At 39.2% G+C, this 26870-nt stretch overlaps 1 protein-coding gene across 1 annotated transcript in view; it reads right to left on the bottom strand.

The window, feature by feature from the left end:
* LOC128856462 (carbonic anhydrase-related protein 10) overlaps positions 1–22879 on the bottom strand; it is a 28591-nt gene extending 5712 nt beyond the window's left edge. Inside the window, exons 1-5 of the mRNA XM_054091764.1 lie at positions 22855–22879; positions 21016–21152; positions 14454–14645; positions 14165–14327; positions 7414–7568 (exon numbers count right to left, since the gene is read on the bottom strand). Of these exons, the coding sequence (XP_053947739.1) occupies positions 7414–7568; positions 14165–14327; positions 14454–14645; positions 21016–21152; positions 22855–22879 (672 nt within the window). The remainder of the gene's footprint in view (positions 1–7413; positions 7569–14164; positions 14328–14453; positions 14646–21015; positions 21153–22854) is intronic.
* Between the last annotated feature and the right edge of the window lie 3991 nt (positions 22880–26870).

Raw genomic sequence — 26870 nt, 5'->3', positions numbered from 1 at the left:
TATCTTACGAAGCAACGACTTCGAATGTCGTTGCGATCTTATGACTTGACACCACTGGTCTCCTCTTGCTCAGATGATGCCAAAGAATGAAATCTTATGCATTCTGAATGATATTCACCCCGAACAATGCCAAAAAGTAATCGAGAATTTGGATAAGCCCCCTTAGCAGGGGATTCGTGATGGGCATTTCATGTATACTGCTTATGTCTACAACGGGTTTGTAGCTTGATTCCTTGTGCGCAAAAAATAAATCGTGTAGCGAACCAGTGAAATCAACCACTCAGCGAAGTGAAAAGTCAAAGAGATGGCACTACTGGCGCGTATCGCCGATATGTTTAGTTTAGTAGCATCTTTTGAAATAACCAACATTAGCCCCTTGCGGTGCCATTTAGCTCGACGAAACTCGGGCTCAAGTATTACGCGTCAACGCGTGGTAAACAGATCAGAATAATATAAACTACTTTGTGACAGCAGTTATGAGACTTGTGGGTAACTCTGGTGGCGTACAGATAGAAACTAACGTTCAAGCACAACCCAGGCTCCTGATGTTTGTGTTTGATCCGACTATCTGTATACGACCTCGGCTCGTGATATTTACGTTTGGCTCGTCGATCTATTCACGATCTTGGCTTGTAATATTCATGTTTGGACTAAAATTTTAATCACGAGCCAGACTCGTTAAAGCACGGCGAGGGGTTAAATTTAAGCAAGATCTGTCTATAACTTTGTGCTTGGCATTCGTTTGAATCGATGGAGTCCAGTTATTTCCCTTTTCCAACTCACGCCTCAGCAGTTGTGGCCGCAAAATTACTACTCTCCAGACTTGGCTTCCTCGGACGACTATTTGTTCCCCAACTTTGAGGAATTGGCCGCCGGGGGAAAGATGTTATTCAACCGAAGAGATTGCAGAAACGCATGGCTATATTTCTGACTTGGCTCAATCTTATTATTCGGAAGGGACTAGTAAACTAAAATAGCGTTGAACAAAAGGTTTAAATAAAAAATTGAGTAATTTTACAGACGTTACAAATGACTCTCGTTCATGCTCGTATGTTACGTTCGTTTGAAAATCCATTGAAGTGTCGCACAATGGGGATCTTCCGACAAATTTTATTCAGAAATCCTAGAGAAGGTAATTTTTTACCGATTTTAATAATGTTTTTCCTAAAGTGAATATTCTGTATATATATTTTCCGGAGAATACTCTTTCTTTGCTTTGAACTGACATTCAATGTGGACTCAGGCACATTTTCAACTCAGTGGATTCATCAATAAGCAGAATTGCCACATTTGGGCGAATGATAATCCAAGAGTGATTGCCGAACAACCAATGCACCCACAAAGAGTGGCTGTTTGGTGCGGTTTATGGGCCGGCGGCATCATTGGGCGTATTTTTTCCAAAATGAGGCCGGTCAGGCAGTTACTGTGAATAGTACTTTTATGGCCCGAATTGAAAGATATGGATGTGGACGATATGTGGTTTCAACAGGACGGAGCCACTTGTCACATAGCTAACGAAACAATGGCTCTTTTCCGCGAACAATTTGGTGGCCGAATAATCTCACGTCGCGGCGATGTCAATTGGTCGCCAAGATCATATGATTTGACACCGTTGGACTTCTTTCTTTGGGGTTGTTTGAAAGAAAAGGTGTACGTCGATAAGCCAGCAACAATTCAAGAGCTAAAGGATGATATAATTCGGCACATTAACGGCATAGAACCTCAATTATGCCTCAGCGTTGAGCGATGATAGGTCACACATTGAGGAAACCACCAGGTAGTATCACGAGAATGGCACTGCACTGGAACCCGCAAGAGAACAGAGGTCGCGGTCGACCAAAAACCACTTGGAGAAGAGCGAGCTGGTAGATGCCGACATCTCATGAGACGATGCAAAAACAACAGCACAGAACCGTGTGCGATGGAAGAGTCTTGCCGAGGCCCTATACTCTTGAGAGAAGTGAACAAGGGGGGGGGGGGGGGGGGGAAAGGGGATAATTTCACCTCTTAAGGTCGTTGGAAATTTGCGTACTTGACGGGATGTGTTAGCATTAATTAGAACTTCAATAAAATATTGCCAAACCGAATTTGAATACACACAATTTTTACTTTTTGAAGTTTTTCTGAATTTTTCATAGGTAGGGTTTGTTTTGATATAATAAAAAAAAAAATTGAGATTCGACCTAGATAACCACTTCCAAAATCATTAACGAGCATTAAAAAAAATTATTAAAATTGGTCAAAATTCTATCCTCAAGCCATTTTTGAACAAAATGTGTCAAAAAGTAGCCACTGTTGATTTTTTAGCGGTTTTACCCCACTGAATTTTTTTACTGGTTTAATGTACGTTTTTGAATATAACTCGAAAAGTTGTGGGAATCCCCATATGAAACTTTCAGAGTCTCTGAGGTGGGATGTTTTTTCAAAAATTACACAAAACTGTTTACTTCCAAAAGGTTTAATCAAAAAACTAAAAAAAAATTTTCCAACAAAAATTTTTTAAAAAGTGTATTGTATCCAAAAATATAAAAAAGTCAATAAAATAATTATAAAAATATTAAAAATAACCGCAGATATTACACGTTAAAGAAATCTATACCAAAATTTGTATCATTAAATTTAATCAGATAAAATTATAAATTTTTTTTCAAAATTTCTTCAGTTCACTTTTTATTGCATGCAATCCGACAAATACTTGATTTTCAGAAAAATTCACGCCAATGCCAAAATACTTGGATAATTTAAATTCATGTAGATTTTTTACTTTACTCGTACATGTAAATGTGTATGTGTATGCACGTACTGCCCTTTTTGTTTTTGCTGATTGCAAACATTAATAAAACTGTAATTGCTGTGAATGCATGGGAAAATCGTCCATAAAATGCTTTAAACAAATTACAACCACTTAACACGTAATTACGTTTAAATTAAGCTCGAGCGCAAGCAAGGCAGAAGTGCCACTAGACAGACGCTCTCTCAACTCTGCCACTTAGTTACTTGGAAATGACCGCCACTGTTCGATTTATTGTATTTACATATTTTATTCATGACAAATTGCCGCAATGGCGCTGTTTACGCATAGTGAAAGAAACCAGTTGGTTAAAAAGTTTTATCAAATTTGCTTTTATTTTATTTTATTTCTTGTCAACGAATGCATTTGATTTGCATGTAAAATTTTTTCCCACTCCTGGTTATTAGCGAAATGGAGTGTCCAGGGAATAAAACACACGAGCGTCTCGTTTAAGCAAATTTATTTGAAAGAACAGAATATTTTAAATGGCAACTAACAATAGGAATACTTAGAGAGAATATTTGAAAAGTAGTTGCGTAGTAATATGAGTAATATAGAGTAATAAGTGATTATGTTCCAACACTCGTAAAATGCAGTTAGAGTAATAAAATGGGGTCAAAATCATATGAAATTTATATCTCACGTATTAGAGCACCAACAAGGGTAATAATAATATAATATTATGGTGAAGGGTCGTGCCAATGTGGCGAGAGCCTCTAAGTTTTATGTTTCGTCGTACGTCAGATGGCTTTAGGAGCATCTCATTTATAACAGAACTCTTCTCTCAGGTATGCCTTTGAATAAGGCTGGATACAAAAACAAGCTCTATTTCCGCCGCAAGAGCGAACGAAAAACAAATCATATAATTGAGCGAAATTTCTTCTGCCAAATGCTGCTGAATCTCAACAAAATTGATGCATGTCTGAAGCGAAGGCTAACTGGTGTGGCAAAGTGGGTGACTTCCAATAATGTAAAGTAAATGTGGTGGAGAAGCGGTGAACTGACAAAGTGGCAAAGTTAGAATTGAGCATCAGAAAAACTTTGCTGTATGTTTGATGTGATTACCAGGGAATCATTTACTATCATCTACTATGAGCTGTGGCCCTAAGGACAAATTTCAGCCATACCAAAGCGCTTCGTGGTCAGAGGTCGTGCGAGGATTGAAAAAAGCGTTAGAAAAATATTTTTTCTGTTATTTGGGTTGATTTTATCTGAGCCGAATCACTTTGAAGGGGACAAAATATATATCAACGAATAAAATTGTTTTTTCGAGAAAAGTAAAAAGTCAACCTACTTTTTGGTCCTACTTCGTTTTTTTTTTGTCGGGACAACTAGCAAGTACATCACTCAGAGATTAATTAAGTCCATTGTAATACACTTGGATTCCCTTTTAATTTTCTTTAAATCTATTCGACATCCGAAGAAATCTGAGTACATCGTGTGCTGCCAACGATCCAAGGTGGTCGCTTCTTAATACATCAGTGCCAAATACATCAAACCTGATTCGAGCGAAGGCGGGGCAAACGCACAGGAAGTCGTCCGCCGTCTCATTGCCCTCTTCACAAGCTGGACAGAGTACACTGTCTGAGATGCCCACCCTTTCCATTACAGAATGTGGCCCGTCATCAGTCCAACCAGCCGTCTGCACTCCCCTCTGCTCAATGACAGAAGGGTTTGCGACAGTCGATCGGACATGACAAGTAACATCAGTTTAGTCCATCTGCAGCCTCTCTCACCCTGCCAAGCTCGCTTGTGGATTGTAGTAACCCATTTTTTAACCGTGGCTTTGATGGCCGCAAAAGGGAGCGGCAAAACGGGCTCCGGGCCAAAGAAATTGGCCTCAGAGCCCATCTTAGCTCATTTTCAGAGGCCACGACTGAGCCTTTGGTAGCACTACACTGTATCTCTTTTCAATATCTTTTTTCAAATATACTGTATCTCAGTATCTCTTGATGACATGGAGTCAAGGGACTGGGGCCGTACCAGTTCCCATTGTGTTTCAGCCTGCAGATGACCTTCAAGGCCTCTCCTTGGATGAAAACATCAAGTGGTGGCAAACCAATCAGAGCATCCAATGCCGGGCCTGAAGTAGTCGGAAAAGCTCCGGAGCAACAGATGGCCACAGTGCGTTGTAATCTCGATAAGGTCGTCCTGACTCCCACGAGAGAGTGTCTACTCATCCAGACCACTGATGCATAGGTGATAATAGGTCTTATGATAGTCGTATAGATCCATAGGACCTTGCTAGGAGAAAAACCCCACGTTTCCCCAAAGACACCTTTGCACTGTCAGAAAGCTGTCAGGGCTTTGGATGTCTTTGTTTCAACGTGTGACTTCCCTAGAAGTTTACTATCGAGTTTTACTCGAAGATATTTAATTTCTTTGGATAGTTGGATTGTGACTCCTTTTAGCTTAGGCAGAATGAGTCCATCAAGTTTCCTCCTTGTGGTAAAGAGGATAATACCAGTTTTGGTGGGGTTTGCCGATTTTCTGTACTTTTCTACAAATATTCATAAGCGAAGGGCCCGTTATCAAACAGGTAACGCCGTCCGCATATGCTTGTGTGTAGACTCCAGCAACATTTAAGGTGGTGAATAGAGGATTGATTACCATGCACCAGAGCAATGGAGACAGCACACCACCTTGGAGGCAGCCTCTATTAACCCTGGACGACACCAGCAGATTTCTGCGGTCGATTTTCGGACCTTTGCACCTTGCCTCAGCGAGCATAGCAGGCGATGGAACAATGAGCTGTTTGAGATTTGCTACGACATAGGCATAGTGCAGGGAGTAAAGATGCAGCTCGTTAGTTCAAGTCATTCAAATAGATACGAACGCTCCAACTCTGAAATTATTCGATGGGGTACCAGCTGGTGGTAGCAGAGAAAGAGGAAGATCTTCTTTGCATTAGAAATATTAGGGACGTTGCGTTGGAACGATCAGGTGGAGAAGACCTTGGATGACGACAACATCCGATGAAGCGTCACATGGATTGTTTGAGAGGAAAATTCCGCTGACGATTTTTGGACCTTTGCATCTTGCCTCGACGAGTTTTGCAAGGAATGCAGCATAACAGGGACATAGGAATAGTGCAGCAAATAAGGGGCCAGCCACTCCGTTGGCTAGCCCATGTCATTCGAGGGAATGCAAACGCTCCGGCTCTGAAAGTATTCAATGCGGGACCAGCTGGTAGTAGCATAGAAAGAAGACGGTCTCGTTTTCCTTGGAAAGATTAGGTGAAGGCAGGAGATAAATTCTGCGAACGGTTTCTAGACCTACGATTTACGACTTTAAGTAACGCATAGGATAGATTATAGCAATGACATAGGACTAGGTATCCATTGACTAGGTCACGTCATTCGAATCGATACAAACGCTCCGACACTGAAAATATTCTATGCGATACGAGCTGGTGGTAGCAGATGAAGAGGAACGTCTCCTTTGCGTTTGAAAAATCAGATGGAAAAGGACTTGGCTTCGCTTGGTGTGTCCAACTAGAGCAGGTAAACATGGGAAACTCAGCTTAAAACTCTTAAATGGTTATCGCCCCAAAAGGAATAATGTGTTTTATTTACTTATATATGACACTTATACCCTCTTTGGGTATTTGGCAGAGTTCTTCCTCCTTTTTGTGGCGTGCGTCTTGATGTTGTTCCACAAATGGAGGGACTTACAGTTTTAAGCCGAACGGCAGATATTTGATTTTTATGATTATATTTTCTCTGGCAGAAATACTCGTACACTCGGAGGTTTGCTATTCCTGCCGAAGGCAGACGCTATTTAGAAACACTTTTTCTATCATTTGGTGTTTCGTGTCCGGCGTGTCAAGCCCGAGCACTTCCGAATGTTAGTCACGCGTCACGCATTAACCCATTCCGCCATGGCGGCCGCCGAGGATGAATGTAAGTGCAAATTAAATGCTAATAGTTTACAAATTAGATGTCAAAAGAAGCCCCGTGAAGGAACGTATTTATCTCCTAAATATCACCTATTAAATTTTACTGCTTTGTTTTCAAAATATTTATACAAAAATAATTGGCGTCGAGATCGTAAAAATCATTAATCAAATCGTTGACGATTTTAAGTGAACAAAATTTAATCTGATTTTTATTATATACTTGAAAAGGCACAAATGACTTCAACTGTTGCATTCAATATAAGAATATTTCGCACAAAAAATATAAACGCACAAATATTACTAGTCGAGTCCATTCAATTTACTAGTCCCATCAAATACGAAATGTAGTAATTGAATTTATTTCATTAACACCACCGCCAGTTGGTCAGCGCTTGTGCTTGCGTTTGTGTTCGTGTTTACGCTTACATTTAATTTTATTTGCCAATTGAAAATAATACGCAATATTCAATTTGTAATTTTTCCAACAAATAAACAAATTTGCTGGCGCGGTTAATTGCGTTCAATTAGCCAGTAATCAGGCGCTTAAAGTTTTTTCCGCCGTTTGAAAATATTTTTGTTTGTTTTTTCTCTCTACTTTACGATTTTTTTGGCTTCGCTCAGTCTTTGATGTAATTGAACCAACTGATTGTGGCTTAAACAATTCATTTAAGCAATTACTAATTAAAGTCTGTATTGGCAAAGTAATTGAAAGCTAAAGGCTCACCTCTTGTTTTGTAATATAAATGGGTTTATTTATAATAATCCAGACGGTGCTCTCCCAGCAGCCGGGATGCGTTGTCGATCCTTCGTAGGTGATGTAGTGATCCGTATTTGGCAACAGTGAACGCACTGATATGTGCCGTATGGGCGTGGAGAAACCTAGGAAATAAAAAAAAATTAAAATAATATTACAAATACGGGTGCAATAGACAAGAATAATAGAATACAAAGATTGGGACGATCGGCGTAAAATTTTATTCCGTTCTGCACATCTACTCATCCACATCTCATATATAATATTAATACAAGCTGTGTTATGTGGCTCTAACTTCCCGAAACCATTATTTTTCTCTTTGCTCCTTTTCAGATAAGACAGGAAGGACTACAACTTAACTCAAGAAATGCAGACTCGAGAAATGAAGAAAGCGACGATAAGCTATATTTGCAAATCACACCGATTTAGGAATGTCTAATTTTTTAACCAGTTAACTGTGTCGCTCCGTTTACTAAGTGCGCATAAATTTGTGTCGTGAAAATCGAACGTTGACGAGTTGTTGTGAAGTGGTATTCTCTGATTCTTTCCTGATCTTACGTTTATTATAACACAAGGAACACCTTCGCGTGGGGTTGCTTGTACTCGAAGTCCTGAGTATATAATTCGGAAAATTGTTCTCGAGTAATTGGGTTACTTGACGTGTAGGTCGCCGAATTGTTTGTGTAGAATTTTCTCGTTGTATTGGAACCGACGCAATAGTGTTCTTAATAAATTCCATCAAAAAGTTTAGTCGCAATAGTGATTTATTATTATTTTTATTAAAAATATGAACGGATTGAAAGAAATTATATCTACTAAATGAAGAAAGATTTTTTAAGTACTTCTTGAGCCGTTTTCATGTAAAGTCAATCATTACTTCTGGTTTTCTTGTGATTGTTTTTCTTTTTTCTATTTACATCACGCTGTCTTTATGTACGGTACTTGCGAGTAAACGTCCCTCTCATCTTTCTATTCCACAAGCATGATTTTTTGTTGAAACCTAAAAACATACAGTGACCGACAGAAGTCTACATACACCCCGCATTTCCATTGGATTGTAAGTTCAAAAACTTTATTGAAAAATGTGTTTACACAGTTTTATTTTAAAGCTTTTTCTAATCATTATAAACTTAAAGAAATCCATACATTAACATAAAATAGCAAAGCTACGTTGACAAAAGCCTACATACAGTACAGAGTTGTTAATATTCGACGGACCCATCTGGCAGCCCTGTATCTTTTGACAGAGACGTCAGATCGCTTAATGACATACCGAGTTGGAAGCGTCAGTCCAAGCAGATTTTTACCATGGAACAGTACACGCCACGCGAGCGCTCCCAAATTGTTGAAATTTACATTCAACAAAAGAAGTCAATTGTGAAAACTCAACGTGCGTACAAAAAATTAAATAATGTGAAAAGTGCGCCTTCTAAGAACACCATTAAACGTTTGTACGAAAGGTTTTCGACTGGTGATGCTCTTTCTAATTCAAAGAGGCGATCGAATGAGAATATTGCTCTTGTACGGGCCAGTGTTGAGACGTCGCCAAGGACATCCCAAAATCGCCGTTCTCAGCAGTTGGGCATTGCTCGGACCACTTTACAACGAATTATCCGCATTGATTTGCATTCATTCCCATATAAGATTCAATCGACGCAAGGATTGTTGCCTGCGGACAAGCCTCGTCGATAGGAATCTGTCAAAAGATACAGGGTTGCAGGATGGGTCCGTCGAATATGGGCAACCCTGTACACAAATATCTTACTCCAGTGTGAAAAACTTCACTTAACCCTAAGTTCTTAGTATTTAGCTGGTCCACCATTAGCATCAATTACAGCTTAAAGCCGTCGTGGCACCGAGGTGACTAAATTTGTTAACTCTGCAGAAGTTATATTGTTCCAAGCTTCTATTAGTCATTCTTTGAGTACTGAAGCACTTGAAATCGGATTTTTTCTAATTTTTCGATCTAAAATTTCCCAGACATGTTCAATAATATTCAAATCTGGGCTTTGGGGTGGTGTATTTAATTGCCTTGGAGCATGGTAAAGCAGCTTCACAATGGATGGACCAATATGGACCGGGCTCCAAATCATCGACCGAAGATTTCAGATTGACTTCCAATAGTGATTTGTATTTATAACGATCCATATTACCTTCAATAAATACTAATCTTCCAACTCCCGATGCAGCAACAGCTCCCCAAACCATTCCATTGCCACCACCATGTTTCACTGTTGATACCAAATTCTTCGGACTCACGTATTACTGTATTACTGCACGTATTTATGTATTTTCCTCCACACCTTTGCTCTTCCATCGCTAGCGAATATTTAAACTTCGACTCATCTGTAAACAAAACTTTTTCCCAAAAATCCATCCCCTTTTTCCTGCGTGCTTTGGCGAACTCCAGGCGAAGTTTACGGTTTCTTTTTCAGAAATAAGAGACTTTTTTCGTGGTGTTTTACTATGAAAGCTGTTTTTGTTCAGAGCTCTTTGAATTGTTCTTGGATGAACACTCTTGTTGGATGAGCTTGCTATATTCTGGGTCAATTTCAGAGCAGAAACTTTTGGATTTTTGTCCACTTCTTTTAGAATTAAGCTGACGTCTCTGCGAGATAGTTTGCTCGGGCGGTCACTGCGCGGCTTATTTTCAGTGGAACCACTATTTTTAAAGTTTTTTGCAAGTTAAGTTTAAGATTTTTGAAATTTCGCCAAGTGATTTTTTTCTTTCCTGTGCTGAATAACTAAATTTCTAACGTCGACTGATATTTCTTTTCACAATCAATTGCAACTAAAATCAATATTAGCAAAGCAACAAATGGGATGTACCTATGTAGACTTCTGTTGGCCACTGTATTCGCCTTTTCTAATAAACATTTTTGTTATATCTGAAGCAATGCCAGTCCTATTCTTTGAATATTTCCAACCACATCCGTCTTAAGCTCGCACGATTTTTTTTATCAATGGAATGCTAGTATACCAATAGTCCATGTGTAGTCTATGTCTAAGATCTAAAAGATCGCTACATAACTGAAGCACAATGCATGCAGAAATTAGAAATTCTAAATAATGCCGGTCATAATCAAAATCTTCGCCGTATATATGTAAAAATTCCATGCGTATCCTGACACACTCCCTCATAAACCAAAAAGTTTCATACCGAACGGACTTCATTTGGACGGAATATATTGCTTCCAGGATAACCGTCTTTTCCACAATAGCAGTGACTCATCTATCAAGTTCCGAAATATAACGGGTGATTTTTTAGCTATTATCTTTTTAAACAGTTGGTTTAAACAGCTGACGCACGTTTCGTGTTTTGTTTCACTGTCAAACATCTTCAGTTTGGTCTATAATTTAACCATGAATCGTCTGATAAACGAGCAACGCTTGCAAATCATTGAATTTTATTATAAAAATGTTAAGAAAGTTTATTGCGCGCTTCTTCCATTTTATGGTTAGTTTAATCCACCCACTGAAGCGGCTATTCGAGTTATTGTGACCAAATTTAGAACCAAATTTACATTATTGGACATCAAACCACCAACACGCTTACGTAGACTGCGAACTGAAGAAAATATCGCAGCTGTAGCGGCCAGTGTTAATGATGACCATCAATTATCGATTCATCGCGAAAGGATTTAGGTGTGAAGCCTTTCAAAATACAGCTGGTGCAAGAATTGAAGCCGAACGACCTACCGCAACGCAGAATTTTCGGTGAATGGGCTCTGGAAAGTTGGCCGGATACCCACTTTTTTATCGAAAAATTGTGTACAGCGATGAAGCTCATTTTTGAATCAATGGGTACGTAAATAAGCAGAATTGTCGATTTTGGAGTGAAGATCAGCCCGAAGAATTGGTAGCTCTTGCAATGTATCCAGAAAAGGTCACAGTTTGGTGCGGTTTATGGGCTGGAGGTATCATTGGACCGTCGTAATTCTTCAAAGATGCTGCGAATCGTAACGTAACTGTGAATGGTGAGCGCTACCATGAAATGATATCCAACTTTTTTTTGCCCAAAATGCAAGAGCTTGACTTGCATGCCATGTGGGGTCAGCAAGACGGTGCCACATGCCACAGAGCACGCGTAACAATGGACTTGTTGAGAGGCGAGTTCGGTGAAGATTTTATTTCACGTTCGGGACCTGTCAATTGGCCACCAAGACCGTGCGATATAACGCCTTTAGATTATTTTTTGTGGGGCTATGTTAAAGTTCATGTCTATTCAGACAAGCCTGCTTCAATTAACGCATTGAAAGACAACATTAAAGCAATTATATGTGAGATACCGGCTGAAACATTGGAAAGAGCATGCCAAAATTGGACTAAGCGGATGGACCATTTGAAGCGCAGTCGCGGTCAACATTTGCATGAAATAATCTTCAAACATTAAATTATTTGGACTGTAGTATCGATTTAAATAAATTTGTTTTTGAATTTTACGCCAGTTTTTTGAAAAACTTTCCTATAGCTCTTAAAAAATCATCCTTTAGTATTCTTCGACGTGCAAAGAACCAGTTCAATCAGTTTCAACGGAACGCTAAGGTTTTGATTTGCTTTCTATCCAGACTATCAAACGCTTGTTTAAAATCAATAAATAGGCAGAATACATCAATGTTATGCTCGAAAAAATTTTCAAAAATTTGTTTTACCAGGAAACCTTGATCAATTGCTGATCGATTGCTTCTAAAGCCACAGTGGTATTCATCTAGTTATTACTTCATCAGCATAAACTTTGATACGCGCGTAAACAATATTTTGTGAACACTTTGTAATCAACGTTCAATAGCGATATTCCTCGATGATTTCGACATTCAGTCTTATGGCCCTTCTTATGTAATGGCGCTATTACACTTGCTAGCCATTCATTTGGTGATTTATTATTTTCCCAAATGGTTTTTACAAGATAGTGTATTTGCTTGTGCAGGGCTTGCCCTCCATATTTTGTGAGCTCTGCCAGGATCATCACCTGTTTTATTGTTTTTTAATTTATTTATTGCTGTGGTAACGTCAATTATGCTAGGTCCGTCAATCAATATTTCAGCTCAATTTTAGAATCACTCCAATGAATTATCAAAAATACGTTGCCACCTTACATAAAACGATTTTGCATCACAGCTGGCTACAAAGTCATTCATTCGCGACATTTAATTTAGTCTTTAAATATTTTAGAAACTAATTAAAAAAATTGTGGATTATTTAAGAAATTTGCGTTGGATAATTTTACGATTTCCTTTGCTCATTTAATTTTCTCCATTCGCCTTGCATTAGTACGTCACTTTAAGCCTCGTAAAAAATATTTCTTCCTTGCAATTGCAAAATGTAATCGACCTACCAAGCGCAATTCAGGCAACTGAAGTACAGCTAAATTATTGTTGCCGTCATTTGTTGCAAAGGTGGCGGTAAACTGCTGAATAACGGCGCTTAGGCAGCCGTCGTGCGCTCGGACTATTCCTTCGCTACTTCCTTTTTTCCTATAATATTCTCATTTTTTTTCTTCAACCCACTTCTTTTATTATTCTTCCTTTTATTATTTTCCATTTACTTATTTACCTTTCAACTTTTTTGTTTACTTTTTTGCTGGAAATCTTTAGGCGTTGAATTTTTCTTGGCACAATTTGCCGGCTACTGTTACTCCGGCCACATGTTAGCAAGCGGTCAATGCAGGTTGTTATGGCGCAACTTAACTGCCACTTTTACTGTTTGCATTTCTGCCGTGCAACAGCACACAACAGCTGCGCGACTCTGTTGATTGGCTTTCGCGTGCTTCAATTTATTACGGACACTGTGACGGAACGGTGGCGGTTCAAATGACATGCGGCGCTGTGCCGTCGTTGCCCGCAGTTGACTTTGGTGCGGCATTTGAGCAGCAAAAGTGGAAAAGTCGGAAGGAAGTGTAGCAACTGTAAGTGTTGCTGCCATGTTATTATATTATGAGCGGGCGTTTTTATTGCATTTGGTAGCGCATAATTTTGCGACGTCCAAAGGTGGCCATCGGGCAATAAAATGCGGCATTGTTGCTCTTGTAGTTGCTGTCCGCGCCGCTGCTGGCACCGAAAGTAATTGTGGACGAGAAATGTTCGTAACAAATCTACAGTCACTTCCACCGTATGTTGTGTTGTATGGCCGCTTTTCTTGTTGTACACTTTGAACTATTAAAATGTAAGCACAAAAAAGAACAAAAAAAACACTGATTTCTAGCTTCGCTTTGGTCTTTTCGCTTTCTAATTTTGATTTCGCATTTCAGGTTGCTGCAACTGCGCTTAGTTGGCTGTGGCCATAATGATTACTGCTTGTGCCGGAAAAACTCGCCTAGAACACAATTTTTAACTTTGGTTATGTACGAAAAGTAAATGGCACTAAAACCACTTTGGTCGGCCTCTATTCTACGCTCACCTCCACCAGCCCATCTTGCGCTCATCTTTCAGCACAAATTCGAAATTCGCAGGCAAATGCTTGCACTCGTTTGTATTTGAATTGAGCTTTTGCACTTTGTTGACCGGAAATAACTTCCATGCCTTGTTAATTTCTCTTTTTGACACGCACGCACACATTCGGCCGCATTTGAAACGCAAGTCGTTGACATTTGAAATTCACATAAACTTCCCCTTCATATCTCTCTCTCTCTCTCTCTCTCTCTCTCTCTCTCTCTCTCTCTCTCTTTCTTCCACTCTCTGTCTTTGTCACCTGTGAGGATTGTGCATTTGGTACGCAAACTTACCTCTGTACAAAACCTTATTAAATGTGGTGGTAATAATTCGTAGCTCGGGATTTGGTGTATCACCAATTTGCACCATCAGCGAGAGGCCCACAATACCTTGCGATTTGTGTTGCGCCTCAGACATGTTGTGGTAGAGTTCTTTGTTGAAGCCGTAAATTTGTATCTGTGAATGGCAGTTGCAAAGAAGGTGAAACGTGTTTGGATTAGTGGAAAAGTGAAAAATGCTTGTTAAATCAACAATGTGCAGTTGTCTCATTTATATGTACGTCTGTGTATAGCACACACTTACCTCACCGGGGAAACTGTAACCCTGTATGTAGTGTTCTGACCCCCGACTGTTCTCCGTGCCGTAGTGTATGTAAATCTCTTCGAATTGATAGCGATAGGCGAGCGGGCCGCCAGTGATATTCACCGGTTGCTTTGTGTCCTTGTCGACGCGGAAGACAAGCGATTGACCTGTGTTGTGTAGTGTACCGGAAACCTGGGCGATAACAGCCAGTCAACGAACCAAGAACACAAGCAGGCAGTTAGCCAAACAAGCAGCCAGTTAGCCAAACAAGCAGTCAAACAGCCAACAAAGTTAAGCATTCAAACAATCAGCCATTCGGGCGTGCAGCGCAGACAGCAAACGATGTGACGAAAATTGAAAAGAAAAGAGAAAACAAATGACTTTGAGCTATTGATTGTTTGCTTTTTTAGACAAAAAGAAAAGAAAAATTGGAACATACGAACTGAAGTTGCCTTTTAAGGAGCAAACTTCATTTAAAGCGCCATTACTGGCTGAAATGGAGACACGTTTTAGTTCGTACTGGCGAAGAATTTGTGCGTGAAAAGATTTTAAGTTTTTTCTTAATGCCAATGAGTACTCAATGCTGGGTTTTGTGGGCTGTGCTAGAGCTATCTTTCCGAGTAGGCAAGATTGGAAAGAGGGGAGAGTCGGCACAGATACAGGCGCCTCTGTTTTCACTGACGGATCCAAGATGGAATCTGGAGTAGGAGCGGGGCTTTCTCTAAATCAGCTAATTTTTCGGTCTCCTTTAAACTGCCGGAAATGAACAGCGCTTTTCAAGCAGAGGTCTATGTGCAAGGTCTACCTGCAAGCATGCAAAATGGTTAGGGATCGCTGTTGGGAGGGAGACATTAATATTTTTTCCGAAAGTCAAGCTGCGTTCAAGAACCTGTCATCGCCGTATTGCAGCTCTCTTTTCGTAAACTCCTATAAGGAGGAACGCAATGATCTGGAACGTGCAGGAAACATTTCCCTTATCTGGGTTTCTGGGCACAGGAATATAGAGAGAAAAGAAATTGCAGATGAGCTTGCCAGGAAGCGGTCGACAGAACCGGTTTCAGTTGTCCCCTTCTCAGACATCGGTGTCCCCTTGACCGTTGTTAAAGGGAAACTACACAATTTCTTTCTAAAAATAGCGCAAGACCGATGAAGGTCTGTCTCATCGTGTGCTATTTCGAAAACACTATGGCCTCAATCCGATAAAAACAGAATGCTTAAGGTGATGGGAATCCCCCGCCATTCAATTTCCAAACTCATTGCAGTGTTCACTGGTCACTGGGTGATCGGTACTCATGCGGAGAAGCTTGGAATTCTGTTTCCTATGCAGAAGCTGTGGGGATCCTGCAGAGAAAGAGACTGTTGATCACTTTATTTGCATATGTCCAGGTCTGGCAGTTAGGTGCTTGATGTTCCTTAGTGTGCCTTTCGGGGATAACCTGATGCAGTTCTCCAGCCTAGATGCCTTTTCTCTCCTCCACTTCATCAACAGCACTGGATGGCTGTAGGCGGTTTTCTCTTTCGTAATTTTTGTTTTTTTTTTCGCAGGTAGTCGCCACTTTATGGTATCAAAACTGCACATGAGTGCTACAAGTAAGGTAGACCACGTTTCTTCAAAATCAGAATAAAAAAAATTACAGCATTTAATAAATAAATAATTGGCGCGCACACTCTTTTTGGGTGTTTAGCCAAGCTCCTCCTCCCATTTGTTGTGTGCGTCTTAATGTTGTTCCACAAATGGAGAGACCTACAGTTTTAAGCCACCTCCGAGCGCCAAATGTTTTTATGAGGAGCTTCTTCATGGCAGAAATACACTCGAAGGCTTGCCATTGCCTGCTGAGGGCGCCCGGAATTAGAAAAAAACGTTTTCTATCATTTGATGCTCTCGCACGGAGATTCAAACCTACGCACTCCCGAATGGTAGTCACGCACCAATTATTCGGCTACACCGGCCACATTGCAGCCAAGTAAAACTCGTTTTATGAGTTTTGTTCAAAACAAAAGGTGACTATTCAACAGAAGTGAAAGAACCAAACAATTAGAAAATGGAGGAAGGGGCTTTGGATTAGCGGATGACGACCAACAGTGGCTAATTGAAGTGCATTGGTATTAACTGATTCAAGCTACTGATGAATTTCCCCAGGTGTGTGATATTTAAGCCTATCCCTGGCAGGTGTAGCAGAAAAGTGAGAACCCAGAAGTATAAATCTTTGCCCGGCGAGAGCAGGGCAGCTGAGAAGAAGTTGTTAAAATGATTTCAACTCATCCGCCACACAGGAGAACTTGAAGCTATCCCACGTGTCGTCGCGTGGACACCTACCGAACAATGTCCAATAAGGACACCTACCAAATTCGAGAGCTTCGGCTTTGTTAGCCTTAGAAGTCCCCTCGAGCGCACCCGTCCTACCCGTTTCCAGAAGGATCTCGCGACTTTGCACGTTTGCGCACTAGCCCAGCGCTCGCTGAGTTGACGCGAGGCCCATCTTTCCAAGAGTAGACCACAGGTTCTCAAGGGAACCTCAATACTCTCGTTTTGTGATGAAATCGCCTCTAGCGAGTTTTTTGCTGTGTTTTTATTTCCTCTTTAACAGTAGGTATTTTGAGATCCCCATGATTTTGGGCGTTGGAGACATACAACGGAAAATTTATAAACTTCCTGAGTACTTTAGACTCAATTCTCTGTAGGATTTCAATATTTGAGTTCGCTGCAGTACTCCATAGCTGGGCACCGTATGTCCAAGTTGGGTTTGCGACTGGTCTTATACAAGAGGATCTTTTTATGTAGTGACAATTGGGATTTTTTGCTTAGTAACGAGTAGAGAGAAGTAAGTGTTAAACCCAAAGCTTTACTTTTGTTGAAGACATGAGTTTTCCAAATGAGTTTTCAGGCCATATGAATGCCTAAATACTTGGTTCGTTTGATGGTGGGATCTCGATGCCTTTGAGCTTTACTGGAGTGAAGTGTTCACATCGGGTTCTAAATGTTACTTGAGCCGATTAAGTCTCGTTCGCTTTGATACGCCAATTTTGTAGCTCTTGGGTAAAATTATCGAGACATGTTTGCTGTTTTAGAGATGCTTTATTCGCGACTTCATCTAAAGCTAGATCATGCGCGAATAACAGGTATAATTTGGGATCTAGGACAGAACCTTGAGGTACACCAGCTTTAGTTTGTGGTGATTGGTTACTTCATCGCCTTGTTTGACAAAAAAGTACCTTTCGGGAAGATACGAGTTTATAAAGTTATATAAATTTATTTGAATGTTCGAAAAGAATGTTGGCAAAAGAATCTGCATTTTTTTACCAAAGCAATATCTTAATTATAGCACAGAAATCATATTAACCGAACTTAAACCCCTGAGACTTTTACCTGCCTTCAAAAGTGAAAAGACCCACGGAAGTATGGAGAATTGTCACGTTTGAGGAGGTTAAGACTCCATCACCAGAAGAGCTCATCGACATAATGAAGATTTTTTTTTTTTTTCAAACTCTATTCCATACAATCTGTCATAACAATAACAATAAGTACTATTTTTATCTACAATTTAAATAAGAATAGCTGAATGAAGAAGTGCCTTAAGAATTGGAGAAAAATGCTGACACAAGTAAGAGTTTTACATAAATCTGTGTCCTTGGCCCCCTTCAAATGGATTTTTATGAATAAATAAATACATATTTTTTGGGAATAATAAAAAGTCACCTTTTGTTTTCAATAAACTTCATGTACTGCTTTAGGGAGAATGACTAGTTGCTGACTTCAGATTTTTCACCGACTACTTCATCGGTCTTTACGGACTGAATTCACATTTATGCCAGATGGTTCTACCTACTGGGACAGGATTTCCGCGATGAGAGGTCGGCTACTTTATGTGAATTTGCAGATTTAAAAAAAGTTGTAGCTGATTTTAACTCAGTTGAGACTGTTTTTAGTTTTATCAAGGGAGTCAAGGGAGTGGGTACCTATCCACCGTGCGTAATAGGCACATGATGGAATACAAAATGTCTTCTATGTCATAATGTCCCACTGTTTCGGGTAAAATCAATATTTTATCTGAGAGTCTACACAATTCGCGCTTGTACTAAGATCGGAACAGAAATATGACTCTCCAAAAGATTCTAAAAATTATTACAAATCTATAAAAGTATGCGATAAAATGAATAGAATAAAAACTAAAGGAGAATAAGACTGAAATTTAAAAATGTTTTTCATATACGCGTACAATTACAGAAACTTTTTGAGAAATGTTAAAATATGCCATACAGTGCACTCGCGATAATATTAACACCCTAATAAATGAACACCCCAAAATATGAACACATTTTCGCTTCCATTGAGTACTCTAAAATATGAACATTATTGATTTTCAAATTTCTATCGAATGTCATGAGCCTAATAAATCGGGGAATTCCCTGGTTAATAAAATTTAAAATGAACAAAACCGTCGCTGAGAAATGCTTACGTTCACTCACATACACATTTACATGCTTTGCCTTCTCCCATGTTCAGTCGTCAATACAAAATTCCAACGTCGTAAGTCGGTCATTTCATGCGAGCATAATTGGTACTTCATTTTCTTGCAAAAAAATTTTATATTAATCAGTTTAAAAAATGCACACAAAAAAGCATAAGTTGTTGACCTTAAGAAAATAATCAGATATTGTAGAGCATTTACGAAAGGGTCAAAGTGTAACTAACTTATCGCGTAAATATGAAGTGACAAAGTCTATAATATGCGGAATTAATAAAAATCAAAATCCTATCTCTAAATGTGTCAACAATACTTTTATCGGTCCTGGAAAGAGGAAAACTTTACGGCATTCAGAGTGCCCAAATATGGAAAAATCTCTGTATCGATGGTTTTTGAATATCAGAGACAAAAAGTTCCAGGCTTATGTTAAAAGAAAAACAAAAGATATTTTAAAATTAAAGAAAATTGCCTTGAATTCAATGCCTGTGATTGATGGCTTTAAAATTTTAAAAAGAGATATGACATTCGGTTGCTCTAAGTTTCTGGAGAAAAACTATCTTCACAGCCCCAGTTAGTTGACCCATTCAAAAAGGCGTTAAAGATGAAAATGGAGGAGCTTGGATTAAGTCGTGAGCAACTATACAACGCCGATGAATCCGGTTTATACTGGAAACTTTTGACACAAAAGACGTATGTGTCATTGTTAGAAAAAACTGCCCCAGGTGCAAAGATGGAAAAGCAAAGAGTAACTTTCTGGTGTTGTTCAAATGCGTCAGGATCTCATCAACTCAAGCTTCTTGTAGTCGGACTGCCCAGTGTATTATCGACATTCGAAATCCGCATGGACGACTGTTGCTATTTTTAAAGATTGGTTCCACCGTTCATTCATACCTGAGGTAGGCTTTCATATTTTAATCTCAGTAGGTTAGAACTCATAAAATTTGTTTAAGTTACAAAGTTTTTGATGGAAAAGGGATCACCAATAAAAGCTCTGCTTTCAATTGATAACGCTCCATCGCATCCACCTGAGAATGAACTAATAACTGAAGACGGCTGCATATTAGAAATGTTTTACCAAATGTCACCCCTCTTATACAACCTATGGATCAAAATGCCATCAGGATTACCAATCTTTACTATAGAAACAGTCTTTTGGCTTCTGTTGCTGCAAAGGGGTTTGATTTGCTTGAGGCTCTAAAGCAAATTACGTTTAAGGAAGCGATTGTTACCTTAGAATCTGCATGGAGTAACGCTAATGATGTTGTGCTATCCAAATGTTGGAGCAATGTTTAAGTATGGTAGAAAATCAAGAGGATTCTGAAGATGACGTTCCTTTGAGTTCCTTTGTCACACTTGGGAACTGAGTTTTGTGTTTTAGAATCGTTAGTCAAAGAAGTTTGTTTTTTATTTTTTTTAAATTTCACTTTAGGTTGAATTCACTGCTTTCAATGCTAGAGAATGGAACGATGACGCTATTGAATACATTGACAATGAAATACAGGAAATTTCCGACGATGATGATACTGTTCTGTGAAGCCGGAAAAGACGACTACATCAAAGGAAGCTATTGACATGCTTAATAAAACTTTGGAATGGACTGAGATTGAAATGGTTGATAAATGGGATTTAAATGTGTTGAAGAAGCTAAGAGAAAAGGCAGTTTTTAATTTTTTTTTTTAATTAAACAAAGTATGAATTTAAGTATGAAAAACTTTTTGACTGTAACTAATCCTTTATTTGTTAAATGTGAAAAAATGAATACACAACGTTTTTCTTTGCGGTTTTAAATAAAACAAAAATCTCTTAAAACTAATTAAATATAATATTTTTTAATTTAGTTGCCTTTCGTAAATATGAACAATCTCGCAAAACTGAACAAGCCTGGTTTTAAGTAGTTCATATTATCGCGAGTGCATTGTATATGGACATTTTTTTCTTACAAAGTAGAAGGGATGCTCTTTATACATAATTTTCATACCAATAATTTGCGAAAAATCAATTTATAATATAAATTTACTGTTTGAATCAAATTTATCAATACTTAAAATATAAGTTTCTTTAGAGTATAAATAATCTCATTACTTCTCATCGCTTACCTTGTGCTTATCGATGTGCAACGGCCGCAGGTATGGGTCGAAGAGTAATTTGTCTGGCACTACGTCTATCGGTGACTGACGCCGCCCTTTATTACACATATTCCATTGTGGATTGATAAGGCCCCAAAAGCTTGGTCCTATAAGAAATAGAAGATATAGCGTCAGCCTCAAGAATTTCAATACAGAATTCAAGTGAGTTGCTGGTTAATGTTCGTCTGATGGCACTTTTAACACATGCTTAATTTACATTAAGAATTAATATAATTATCTTTGCGTCAGCTAATATATTTTTAAGACTTTTAAATTAAAATTTGCACTTTTAAAAAATTCTAGGAAGTTTGCACATAATTGTATGTGATATTAAAAGAAAATGTGTCTAGAATTGCGTTTAATGAAAGGCATTAAAAACTATTCAGTTTGATTTTCAACCGGGATGACTTGATTTGTTGGTGGTAAAATTTACAAGAAATACATCTTTTCGTCGTAAAATATTTTTCAAGGGGTTTATCAACGCTGCTGTGCACTAATAGATTGCCATATAGTCGTAAAGCCGACACAAATTTTATTCTAATAAAGGGTGATCAATTTAAAGATATCGGATTTTAAACTGAAATAAATCAACGAAAATGTAAATTGATTAGACAATCTTGGTAAATACCTAGGATATAAGACTTTCAGCTATTAGTCCATAGATGTCGCTAGGAGTATTTTTAAACCTTCCCAAATGTCTTGTTTTTTCGTCTGTCATCTGTCAATAATATTCAGTTCATTGTTTGTTACGTTTCATGCAACAATGCATTTTTGTCGCTCTTAAAAATGTCGAATTTCGTGCCTTCAAAATACGATTTGCGGACATCGTTGATTTTCTGTTATCAATTGAGGAAAACCCGTTCTCAAGCTCATCAAATGCTTATATATAGAAGCTTATGGCGGACATGCTCTAAGTCGAGCACAGTGCTTCAGGTGGTTTGAAAAATTCCGAAGTGGTGAAATTAGCGTGGAGAACGAGCAGCGTGGCCGGCCACCGAAAAAGTTTGAGGACGATGATGGTCAAACGCAAGAAATGGTGGCAGAGCAGTTGGGAGTGGCCCAAAAAACCATTTACAAACGTTTGAAAGACATGGGCATGATGTTAAAGGTCGGAAGATAGGTGCCGCATGAACTGACTTGATGACAATGCACCGCCACATCGAACAAGAGCGACCCGGGAATTGGTGGAGACGTACGATTGGGAATCGCTGGTGTATGCGGCTTACTCACCAGACTTGGCGCCTTCCGATTATCATTTGTTTGCATCGATGGGCCACGCACTTTCCGAGCAGCCCTTCAATTCTCACGAAAAGCCAAAAAATGGCTCGATGATTAGTTTGCGGCCAAAGACGGCCAATTTTTTTGGCGCGGCATCCACAAATGAATGAGAGATGGGAGAAATGTGTCGCTAGCGATGGCTATTTTGAAGATTAAATTTCTAACCATTTTTTGTTAATAATTTTTTGAAATTGAAAAAAGTCTCATTTTATAGGTATCTACCGGTAATTATTGTTGAGTAGAGCCATTCATGACATTTATTTTTTAAAGATAATCCCTTTCAAATGTTGGGTTCAACTGCGCCGTGATTCGGCCATTCGTAAACACCAATCTTGAATGACTCGCGGGGGGATTTCGGTCGGTATCTCGTGAATAATTTTAGTAAAGTTGGCTTCCAATGTCTCAATCGAAGTTGATTTATTTGCAAAGCATTTAGACTTTATATACCCTCACAAAAAAAGTCCAAAGGTGTGATATCAAATGACTTTGGTGGCCAACCCACTTTTCCGAGACGAGAGATAAATCGCTCACCGAAACGACGACACAGCTGTTTCATGGCTGTTTGGCAAGTAGAGCCGCCTTGCTGGAACCAAATATTGTGGATTGTTTGGCCTAGCTAGTGCCTTCCTATTTGTGGTATGTGCCTTGATTTTGTTCCATAAACGAATAGACCTACAGTCTACAGTCTCGGACTCCAAATATTAGGTGCGCAACTAGGTTCACAATGTTTTTTGATGAAAATACAACTTTATCCAGAAATAAGAGGCCAAACGTTGTCATGTTGTAGAATCACTTTTTCATGCCTCCCCGCATATAGCGGCCGCTTCTCGCGCAGTGCTCGGCTCAATCGCATGAATTGAAGTCGATACCGATCCCAAGTGATGGTTTCACTTGGTTTTAACAGTTTATAATAAATAACACCAACTTGGCCCCACCAAATACATAGCATACCTTCGCAGCGTGAATATTCGGCCGAGGCGACGACGTAGAAGTATGACCGGGCAGTCACCATGACTTTCTTTTCTTTAAATTGCTGTAGTGAATCCATTTTTCATCACCCGTCACGATGTGTTGAAGGAAACCCTTCCTTTTTTGCCGCTGGAGCAGTAGCTCACAGGCGAAAAAACGACGTTCAACATCCCTTGGTTTTAACTCACAAGGAACCCAAGTCCCCTGTGTTTGAATCATTTCCAAAGCATGCAATCGCTTAGAAATGGATTGGCGGGTAACTCCTAATACTGAAGCAATCTCTTCTTGCTTTTGATACGGATCCTCATTGAGCAGTGCCTCCATTTCAGCGTCTTCGAAGGTTTCCTTCACGCGGACGGTCGTCAACATTAAAATTACCGTCTTAGAAGCGACGGAACCAATCTCGGCACGTTGTTTCTCTTAAAGCAGCATGAGGATAACATGAGGATAACGCGTCATTGCTTCGACCCCAAAAGGTGCTGGATTATTGGACCAAGCATCAAGTAAATACCATCGTGCAAGCATCGTATTCACTTGATATGGCCCCGTGCGACTTCCTTTTGTTTTCCAAGTTGAAGTTACCACTTCGTGGAATAAGATTTTAGTGGATAGAGGAGATCAAAGAGAATGCGACGAAGGAGCTGAAGGCCATTCCTTCGTCGGCCTACCATGGATGCATGGAGGACTGGGTTAAACGTTGGCACATGTGTGTTGCTTCTGGCGGGTCATATTTTGAAGGAGATAAAATAAATTTGCCTGAAATTTGCAACTTAATTTGCCTGTAATGCAGCATCTTCGGTACCGTTTGCAGTATAAGTTAACAAACTCGACATAGCAACTTAGCTTTCTACGGTATAAACAGGGGCATGGCGAGTGGGGGAGTACTGATGTGACAGGAGTGGCTCTGTCATCAAATGATGTAAACAGTGGGTGGTTACAAGCAGATGGTACGTTCGACGAATTGCATAAGAACAGAAACAGACTTAGAGTCTAGTACTCAAACCGCCTGGCGACGACTTACTTAACGGCAGCACCGGGGGATCGGTACTTTGACGGTAGGAGATTTATTTCGGGTGAAAGTCCCACACTGACGAGGTTAGGTAAACGCCAAAAAAACTGGGTCCAAAAAACGCCCCAAACAGTAGGCACCAAGGAAATATATTTCCTACAAGTTTGCACCAACAAACAAGCGCCAAGAAGTTGGCAGTGGTATTTCTCACTAGAAATTAGTAACCACAAGCAAAACTCTGGAAAAATAGCCTAAAGTGTATCTAAGATATAATATATATGAGGTATAGCTCTCTCTGTCTCTCCTTTTCCTCTACGTTATATCTTTTTTCTCTCTCGCGGAACGAAAATGTCCAAAACATTGCATGGCCTTGAAATTTTACTCTCCATTTTCGCTCGCCCATCGACGCCTAAGAAGTTTCACTTCAAAAACCATTTGATCGTCATCCTACTTCAATCCACAGCCCCTTGTTTCTTTTTTCCCCCTGTTTTTCCTCTATATAGCATTACAATCCAAGAATTTAATTTTTTTTCCAAGTGGGCTCTTACACAACCAGCCATTTCCCCTAACCTAACCTAACCTAGCCAGTCATTGAACTACTTAAATTTGCTAAGTTATAAATTTAAACATTTTTTATTGCAGTCAGTTAAAATTCAATGCTCGCCCTTCAAATACTTTTGCCACTTTTAATTACTCCCACTTTAAATGCCGTCAATGGCAAATGGCAAGCGAATCGTCATGGTGCTGTCGCCAATGTGAAAGTCAGCCAGTGTGCGGAAGTTTATCCAATGCCAGTTGATGGATTTGCTGGCCGCGAATAGTTGCTTGCCAACTACACCGCAAACTCCAACAATTGCAGCGACAACAACAACTCACAATCTCACTGAGGTGAATGAAAGCGCGCTGCCATTTATTATCCTTTCCCATCAAAGTGAATGCGCGTATAAATAAAATGTCATGCAAGTATATTTTGTAAATATTGCATGCCGATGCTTGTGCAGTTATTGTGTGTACAAACATGTACGTATTTGTTGTTGCACATAGCGGAAATATTAAATTTTTATTCATTGCACGCATATCCAGCTGTCATTCCTATCCAATCCAACAGCCGTTTGTCGCTTCGGCTCGTGTGTTTGTTCGTCATTCACTCCTTTCAAATGACCAGCTGTCTGTGAGTTCGTACGTTGAGATTTCAGTCATTGTGTAGTTTGTATACACATGTAAATATGTGCATGTGTAGGTACGTACGCCGCTCTGTGATTGCGCTTACATGCGAACTTTTCGACAGGTCACATGTCATTCATGTCAACTCATTGCGGCTGAGCTCACTTCTGGTAAATGGTAAATGCAGTTACGCACATACATACACACACACACACACACACTTGATATACTTTCACGATATGTAACGGGTGTTTTGTTGTTGTTTGTGGTAAACTATTTTTTTGTAAGCAAATACAAAACGTTAATATTTTCGCTTTACTGGCTTTTAAATTTAAGGACATTCAGTGTTTATGACTATTTTTGATGTGAGAACGTCTTATAATTCGATTTAACAGGCTGCACGCACGAAAAAATGTGTCGTTACCTTGCTCATTAGTGTTACCTTGCTCATATGTCGTCACCTTGCTCATTAGAGTTACCTTGCTCATATGTCGTTACCTTGCTCATTGCCGTTACCTTGCTCATTGCATTGAATGAACTGCAAGCGAAAGCGCGGAACGAACGACAAAGCAAACAAAGCAAACGAACGGCAACGTTCGACATCTTGCTCTCTCCTACTTAAGTGAGAATATATATGTATGTATATGCGCATATGTACATATATAAATTCACGTATTTGTATTTGCATATGCCTTCTTATTGATTATTATTAATTTGATTCACTTGAAGAATTTAAAATAAAACCAAGTTTGTTAATAATACCTGTTGTTTTAATATTATTATTATTATTTTTTTTATTATATTGTATATGAAGGAAAAAATGTATGGTAATATTTACCACATACCTTATAAGATATTTTGTATACTATTATATGTACATATATAAATATGCATATACATATACAATTTCGCGCAATTTTCAAAAAGAACAAATCTATATGTAAAGATGCATACACATCATATGGACATATCAAATATACGAATCTATTCCGTACGCAAGCAAATGTAAGCTAATGTGCTTGAACTGCAAGCGAAAGCGCGGAACGAACGACAAAGAACACAATCGGCCCCGTGTTCGGCAACGTTCGACATCTGGCTCTGTCCTTCTTGAGTGAGCATATACATGTATGTATATGCGCATTTGTATATAAATTCACATACTTGTATTTGCATATGCCTTCTTCCTGTGTGCATGGTAATGAACCATTTCTCTGTTGAGAGTAGGACGATGATAGAACAAGTAGGAAATGAAAGGGAGTGTTTCGAGTGTAAAGTGTTTTGAAAAAGGCAAATCGATGATGGTGCCTCTTAGTGTTGTTGGCTTATTAACGTCTGATGCACAATCGAAATTGAAGATATCTTTCATGAATTTGATAAATGTTTCGTCATTTTTCACGTTTGTGTA

Source organism: Anastrepha ludens, chromosome 3, assembly GCF_028408465.1.
Source record: "Anastrepha ludens isolate Willacy chromosome 3, idAnaLude1.1, whole genome shotgun sequence".
Lineage (NCBI taxonomy): Eukaryota > Metazoa > Arthropoda > Insecta > Diptera > Tephritidae > Anastrepha > Anastrepha ludens.
Note: the sequence above shows the minus strand (reverse complement) of the source record. Positions and strands in the feature narration are given on the sequence as shown.